At 31.3% G+C, this 8,194-nt stretch overlaps 1 protein-coding gene across 1 annotated transcript; it reads right to left on the bottom strand.

The window, feature by feature from the left end:
• Nucleotides 1-4,279: 4,279 nt before the first annotated feature.
• Nucleotides 4,280-7,702, bottom strand: LOC18604358 (protein C2-DOMAIN ABA-RELATED 4-like). Its single transcript, XM_007036782.3, has 3 exons — nt 7,505-7,702; nt 6,450-6,545; nt 4,280-4,810 (listed from the first exon to the last, which is right to left on the bottom strand). Exons 1-3 carry the CDS (start codon nt 7,661-7,663, stop codon nt 4,520-4,522), a joined length of 546 nt encoding a protein of 181 aa, XP_007036844.1. The 5' UTR covers nt 7,664-7,702; the 3' UTR covers nt 4,280-4,519.
• Nucleotides 7,703-8,194: the final 492 nt, after the last annotated feature.

Below are 8,194 nucleotides of genomic sequence, written 5' to 3'. Positions count from 1 at the left end.
ATTATGTTCTTAATACTTCTGATTGATTGGCCACTAGTTAGATTGAATTGAAAACCTAGATTAAACCCTAACGAAAGAGATTTAGCTAGACATTGAATAGAATAACGTATGATCAAATGCACTTAGCTGATTAGGTGGTTTGATTTGCATATAGGGTAGACATACACCTATAAGTCATACGTAGCCAAAATTAGAGCACGAACTTAATGAATCTTTCTTTAATTTAATTTGCATAGACATATAATAAATTAATTTAGAGAGATATTTTTATGAGAAACTCGACAGAGACTTCTAAATAATTTAAGACTCTAGGTTAGCAACTTAATCCATTAAACTGAGTTAAGAGAGAAAGACAATAATCAGATAAAGTATTAAGAGATATCATAATCTTAGGTCTGGTAGTCCCTCAAATTTAATAAAGTAAATTTGTTAATAAATTTTAGATTAGTTTTATTTTTAGTTTATTAGTTTTAATTTTAATTGTTTAGATAAAATTAGGGTGTGTCAATTTTTAATTTTAATTTTTGTACTTAACAATAGGAATTAAAATAATTTTGTGGAAACGATACTCTACTTTGTCACTATATTACTTATTAATGATACATGCACTTACATGAGAAATCAACAACATTTCGCTTAGTGCTACAAGTTCCCAAATTGTTCTTTACTATCATCCACATAGACTACTAAAGCACTCCAGCCCTCAACTATTATAGACTTCAAACAAACTTCAATCTAAGTGGTAGTGTTTTTCTAGCTCATGCGGAGGTTATCACCTCATAAAAACATAACTACTTAACTCCCCCTAATAAAAGACAGAGCTCGAGTAAAAGGCTCATGTATGAATGTAAATGTGTCGTGTGTGTGATAGAACACACTAACCTTAGTCCTAGATACCTCACATTTATTAAAACATTAAATCGATAAATGACAATAAACAAATAACATTTAATTATAGAAAAGTGAATAAAATAATACTATTTAATATTAAAAAAATAAAACATAATCGATTAATTAAGATTTAGAATAACTGGCTAACTTAAAAGATATCGTAAGTTATAAAGTTACCACATGTATAAGGAGAGAAAAGATTTAAAATTCGATTCATGCCACATCTAATAACATGTACAAAACCTATTATTTACTAATTTTTTTTAAAAGCACTTATTATTTACTAAATGGACTACATTATAAGCCACATAACTTTTTAAATACACGTAATCAAACCGAAGATTAACCCAAATCTTCTTCTTAGCCTATTCTTTTTGTTAAGCAAAGTCGTATTTGCATAATTCTTATTTTCCTCTTCTAACAATTTCAAAGTATTTTTTCATACATACAAGTAGCGTTCCTAGTAAAAGTTAATTTGGCTAACCCCATTCAATAGCTGAACATTCCTCTCCTTAACAGGATTTGTCAAATTGAAATATTATATACCTTTAAGGGTCGATGTAACAAAGATACTATTGTTATGTTTCCTTTGAAAAGTCAAGTCCAAATTTGGTTTGGTTCGTCAATTTAACTATTAATTTACTATTAAAATAATATCCTCTTTATTTTTATATTGATATTTTCTATTTCAAATTTATTTTAAAATTAAAATTAAATAAAAATATATTATTTATTAATAATTATAATAATTTAATCAAGTTAAGCCGAGCTTGAGTCTAAGAATTCCATCCCTACTACGGTAATACCTTTAAAAAGAAAATATTTAAGTACGGTTATTTAATGCATTGGTTAGATTTCATATAATTGAGAGTGGTGTATGTGTATATATATTCAAATAATTTCAACAAATTTTAATATTCAAGTAATATTAACATTTTTCTTCATTTAATTAATATTTTAATTAAAAATTATGTCAAATTCTACCATTAAAAACAATTGTTAATTAAATTTAATGTATTGATAGCTTGTCGATTTATATTTTGTATACTATCGATATTGTCTTAATTTTGATATTAAATTCATAACGTTTTATTCGTTTTCAATTAGAACCTTGATGAACTCTACCTACTTAAATTTGGCAAACCTCAAATAATAAATTATGGAACTGTAAATTATAAACCAAAAGCTGATAGCCATAAATTATGGAAAGGCAATGAGTGGATATATTTTGTTGTTTGATTTGTTTCCTAGTAAGTTACAGGATGAATGACAATTATAAATATGTTGATTTGGATACTGGCATCGGAGTGGTGAACAGTAATGGAGAAAGAAAACAGCAATCTGCACCACTATATATTATACCAAGAAAAACATATTATTTATCCTCCTCTCTATATATATCTACGAGGCTTGAATTGGAAGCAAGTTATTGCTCTCAATATCTGTTAAGCTAAAGTTTATTACGAAAAATATATATTAAACATAAAACAAGTCTTCATGGTCACTGGTTTTGCTCGAACTAAAAGAATCAGAGAGTGTCGATCGTTGCACTAGCAACAAAAGTTTGTCATTCTATTTGACTATCGGTGATTAAATTTTGGTACTAATAGCGTCAAATTTTTATATTTTTATTTTGAATTAAATAACTCTTTGTAATTAACAATGGACTAATTGTCATTAGTCAAAATGACGTTTATCATTTTATATCTATTTGGTGTTGACATGGAGGGTGAAAAAACTACATATTCTTGTTATCATCTATTATAACATGTCAATATATGTCACCTTAACACCATGTGATATAAAATGATGAATGACATTTTAACTATCAACAATTAATCAACCATTAATACTAATGATTTATTTGATTTAAAATAAAAATATAAAAATTTAATTAAATATAATAAAAAAAAAAGAGTTTTTTTTAAATTTTTCTAAATAATTCAAGAACTCTTTTACGTATTATACTTTTATTTTATATTCTCAGAAAATTATTTCATCCTTCAATTCTATTATATGAAGCAAACATGGTGTTAAGTGAAAGATCACCTTCATTTGTCGTATTCGTTTGTTGTAGTGCTAAGCCTGGGCAACCGTAGTTAATAAGCAAAGATGGACAATTTGTTAAGCAGCTAACTAGACAGACAAAAGGGGAACAAGCTCAAGCTCAGTCAGTAGGCTGCAGAAAAGAGCAGCCCATGTGATGAAGGAAAGCGTAGGGTATGAAAATGTGGAAAAGCATCCAGCATGCACAATGTTGATAAAGTTGTTTCGAGGGTAAGCTAGCAGAGGGAGAGGGATGTCACTTTGCTTTGCATAGGTATTGTTATCCTAATAGTAATGGGAAAAAGTGGATAAAACTAGCCGCTTTTTGTCGTTGGGAAATGGGACATTGTTTTGCAAGAATTCACGTTAGAATTTGAAGACTTGTAAATTAAATTGACTTTTGCTTAGGAATTAGGATGGTAAAAAGATACAAAAGATAATATAAATTAAGGGAATATAAAATCAAAGATGCACACGTGTTTTTGAGTGGTTTGTGCCTTTCTGGTGTGCATTAATGGGCCCCCAAATTAAGGAAAAGTTAGCCTTTATCCTTTTAAGCTGAATATGTATATAACATAAGGTATAAGGTTAATTGAACAAGGTATGAAGACGTGGATGCCATCATGGATACAGTGTCTATAAATGATTTTGAAATTACAAATATATCAACTTATATATCAAGATTTAGTGATTCTAGGAAAGATATTTCGAGTGATTTCATATTAAAAGTTCAAATATAAATAAATCACAAAAAATTCTTTTGTATATACACAGTGAGATATTTAAACTACACAAGTAAGTTACATATGATATTGATGCGTGTCCGTTAAATTATAAAATTAAAATAAAATCATTAAATTGACATAATTACTTGAATGTATTTGTATCAATTATCTAAATCCGTTTATAAAATTTAAAACTCTATACAAATGTAGATGATTATTATTGCCTAAATCAATATATCAAAAGTTCTTAAAAAAATGGATGCATTATGACAGTTTTTTCTTGTTATTTGGAAAAACCTAAATTTTTAATTTCGAATTCTTTTGACATTTTTTGCTTTTAAAAATTAGAGCATTTTCTTTTTTTCTATTTTTTTTTTACTCTTTTGTTTTTATGAGTAGAAAATAGTCAGTAAAATAACAGTATAACAATGGTGAAGAGTCTAAATAAATAAATGAGTTTTTGGTCAAAAAAATCCAAAACCAAGCTTATGTTGGGCTATAACCCGCCAGGTTACGTTGGAGTTGGGCCAGGAAGCCTCTGACCAAAGCAGACTAAATTTTATCACCTTGAAGGTGATGGGCTAATAGTTGCTGGCAATGCCATTAGGTTCAGTAAATTACAAAGATCAAAGTGTAATTACTTCACTTGGTATCCATGATGAGATAAACCGAAATTTGTTCAATCCTATAGATGAGCTACAAATCCAATACTACTTGACAGATTTGTCTACACATACAACAGTTCAAAGAACAAACCAACCTCACCATGAACTCACAGGACATTCAATGGTGGAAGCTCCGGAAAGCTGCCATAAAATATACAAGACAGAAGCCAGACATAACAGCAATCATCAACTTCATAAACCTTTAGAGCCTGGAAGGTCAATCCACTGAAGTTGAATTTCTACTTCACCACACTCCACATTTCTCAATCTGAGGCAAATGTCTTGGACAACCTTCCCATCCTTCCAATCAATGGTGCTCTCTTCAGCCAGGCAGTTGTTCCTGCCTGGTTGCACTTTTGATATTATGGTTCCACTTGGGATTTCTCCCAAATTCATTTTCAAGGCTTCTATATATGTCCTGATGTCAAACTCTGCATCTCCCATTTTGTCATCCTTGCTAAACGTGTCATGGTCATACACAGTCTGGAATCATGCAGAAAAAGAAAAAAATGACTGTAAACAAACTAATACTAGAAAATGACCTCACACATCAAAATGCCACACGAACACATGATTATCACTGGAAAAGGGGGTAAAAAAAGAAAAGAGTTGCCAGTGTGTTGTTGAAATGATCAGTGAGTTTTCAACAACTTTAAGAGTAGATGTGGTTTTGCTCCAGGCAGGGATGGAGACAGAATTTTGATTCAAAAGGGCGTAATACTCTTTAGCCTACAACTTTATTTTTATATTTTTTATTTATCTTTTAAAACAACTAAGTTACTCTAGTAATTTCTTAGATTAAAATTAATGAATTTTTGAATAAATATTGTAACAATGTCAATATGTAAAAGATAACAAATATGCCGTAACAACGATGTTTATGAAAGTGAAAATTTAAAATAAGTATTTATATGTAAGGAAACCAAAAGGACTAGAGAGAGAAAGGGAAAAAAAACCTGAAGCTAACCATTTAAGCATAGAAGAAAGCAAAAAAAGGATCACATTAACGAAGTTTTGTGGAAAAGGAAAAGAATTAAACTAAAGCAAAAAGATCATGTAAGTGTACCGAACATTGACACCTATACATTTGTCTCATTAACACCAAAAACCTTCAGATCAAAATGATAATTTGATACTTATAAACTAGGAAACCAATTCTCTGTCCCTCCATCTTGCACAACTGCTTTCTATCATTCATACAATATTTCACAAATAATTACTGATAAGAAATTCCTAAGCATTCCATTGGTTTTATTCTGTTTTCCTTTCAGCACAAAATGATTATTAGTAAGAATCTAAAAAATAAATGCAGAAACGAGAAAATAATAGGAAAAGATCTGGTTGAGAAGCGGCATGTATAAAGTAGCTTCTGTCATGGTTGGTTAGGATATCAAGCTGAAAAGCAGCAATCAATTTTTTTTTTTTTAATTTTATGGATTTGGTGGTGGGGGGTGTTTATTCAGGAGTGGTTATCAGTCACCATATGCCAATTGTGATACAAGATTCAATATGATAAATAGAAATCCAATTTACACCAAACAAGAAAATTCAAAGTTTACCATCTGCCTTAATCATGGATTTAATAAGTTAAACATTGATTTAAATCATATTTGATTTACTATTGTTCTCTTTCTTTCTTGCTTTCTTTTTGTTCTTTAAGTGATGCTATGTCATCAGATCATGTACGCATTTCTTTTATGATTTGATCTTGCTTTGCTGCTTATCAGCAATGGGAAAGTAAACATCAGAAAATTAGAAATTAAGATAGAATTATAAAAGGATTTCAAATTTCAAACAAGTAATAGAATCAAAACCAACAGAACATGAGCTATCTCACAATTTAAAGATCAACGATTAGCCTATCAAGTAACGGAAAAGGCAAAATATCTACATCATCAAAAATCCTAATCACTTTCAGTCCAAATGTTTGCTTATACTTAGGGGTAACAAGCACCATTACACAATGGTGGAAATTTGATTCCCATTAAAGGGGGAAGGTGCAAAACATGGGGTGGTCTTTACTTTGGAATGAATTTGTCACTAGAAGCTGGGTGCCAAAACTTCTTCTGGCTTTCTGCTTCTGTACTACATTGATATGGGAACTAGTAATCAAAAGACTTACCAGCTTGATTGGCAGACTAGGATCTGTTATGGAAAGAGTTAAATCTTCATTCCACTCAGGATTAACATCCTTCTTTATTACACGAGTCTTCAGTTTCTGCAAGAAATATTTACAATAGAAAAAGATAAGGAACAAGTTGCTAAAAATTGACTCCACCAATAACTCGATGAAATTGAACTTAAAAATGTTTCCTTTTTTTTTTTTTTTTTGTCCTTTTTCAGTGAAATAATTCAAGTTCAAGCTATAAAATCTAAGTCCGCTTGATGCAACACCTCCTTTCATTACTTACAAAAGGCAATTAAGGTATCGAACTGATCGAGGGCTTCTCAATTATAAAATGCTAGATAAAAAAGAGTGATTATCAAGGATAATCTTAATACCACATATAATCTCACAGAGTAAGATATACATAGTCGCCTTCACTCTAATTAGTAACATCAAAATTCTCTCATTTATTTCTAACTTATTAATCAACAGAGCTTTTACTCATCTATCTCATTACTTTCTCAAGATTATGAGTGATTTTAGAGTTACTCAAAGTGGAAGTCAACTCTGATGAAATAATTCTTTGACAGAGATAAAATCTTTGAGATCCATCATTCAAAGGAACCTCTCCTTATTAATCAAATTATAGTCAGCCAAAGATGGGCATGTCTGAGAGTTAGATTCCGCTTAACATTGTTCGTGTTTCGTTTTCTTTACTTAAAGACATGGACTGGAATCTTGCCATACCAGACATTTCTAGTTGCTTTTGGATTCTCATAAGAACCCAAAATTTCAATGTTTTGAGAGGTCAATTATATGCCATCTACCACAGAAATATCATATCCCATGAATCAAAGTGACTGATCGTCATATAAATAAATAAAATATCTTTTCTTCAAAAGAAAAGTTGCATGCAAATTTGTTACTCATAGAACAAGCAGATCATTAGTAACGTGAAGGACATACTGATAAAAAAAAAAACAGAAGAAATTCCCTGAAACCGAAATTTACAACAGGGGTGTGGCCAAGGTCAAGGCCAACAGAAGGAAAGGAGCGAAGGTGAAACTGACCTGTCTGCCCATCTTAACAACAACGTAGGGATCGCTGCTTCGGACATCACGAACGGCAAGGTTAACGCCTCGTTTGATGCGAATCCGCAGCAGACCCAACAAGTTGTCCATCAACGATGTGCTTCTCTCGTTCTGTGGCGTTATTGGAGACCCTGTCATTTGTCTTTATCTCCCCCCCAACAAAAAAGTTTTCCTTCTCTGTAAATATAAACAATATATTAAATGTAGGAAATTTCTATTGAAGATAACAGACAAAGAAGGTCTCAGGTTAAACTCATCTTTCCTGGGACCCACCGGATTTCTCTTCTTCGAAAGAAACTTCTTTTGGATGAATTCGCGGGGAGCTGGAAGTTTGGAGGACGGAAAGGGGGGGGAGACGGTGGGGTCCAGAGAAGCGGATTGTGGGGTAATATCCGCGGAGGGCTGACCGGGAGACCCGGTATCCGGTAGGGAAATAATTGGAGGGGAATTGTTCGTGGAATTTTGTGGAGGTTGACTTACGAAACACACTACGACGACGGCTTAAAAGACGCTTTGATTGTCCAGAATCTTATATGATGGCGTGGCGTCAAATTACTGGTTGTTATCGTGGGACATCCTTATTGCACAATTTTTAAAGTTTTCTTGTTCAACTTTTCGTTTTTTTTTTTAATTTTTAATTTTTCTCTACCTTTTCTTGGTTCAATGAAG

The sequence above is a fragment of the Theobroma cacao genome, chromosome 3 (genome assembly GCF_053813885.1).
Source record: "Theobroma cacao isolate CCN51 chromosome 3, ASM5381388v1, whole genome shotgun sequence".
NCBI classification, from domain to species: Eukaryota; Viridiplantae; Streptophyta; class Magnoliopsida; order Malvales; family Malvaceae; genus Theobroma; species Theobroma cacao.
This window is presented reverse-complemented; position numbering and strand designations above follow the sequence as displayed.

Bases quoted from the DNA above. Each gene is read 5' to 3' on its own strand.
- LOC18604358 (XM_007036782.3), bottom strand. From the start codon at position 7,663: ATGACAGGGTCTCCAATAACGCCACAGAACGAGAGAAGCACATCGTTG. The intron at 6,546-7,504 runs GTCAGTTTCACC...TATTTCTTGCAG, and splicing joins TTGTTAAGATGGGCAGACAG to AAACTGAAGACTCGTGTAAT. The intron at 4,811-6,449 runs GTAAGTCTTTTG...GCATGATTCCAG, and splicing joins CTAGTCTGCCAATCAAGCTG to ACTGTGTATGACCATGACAC.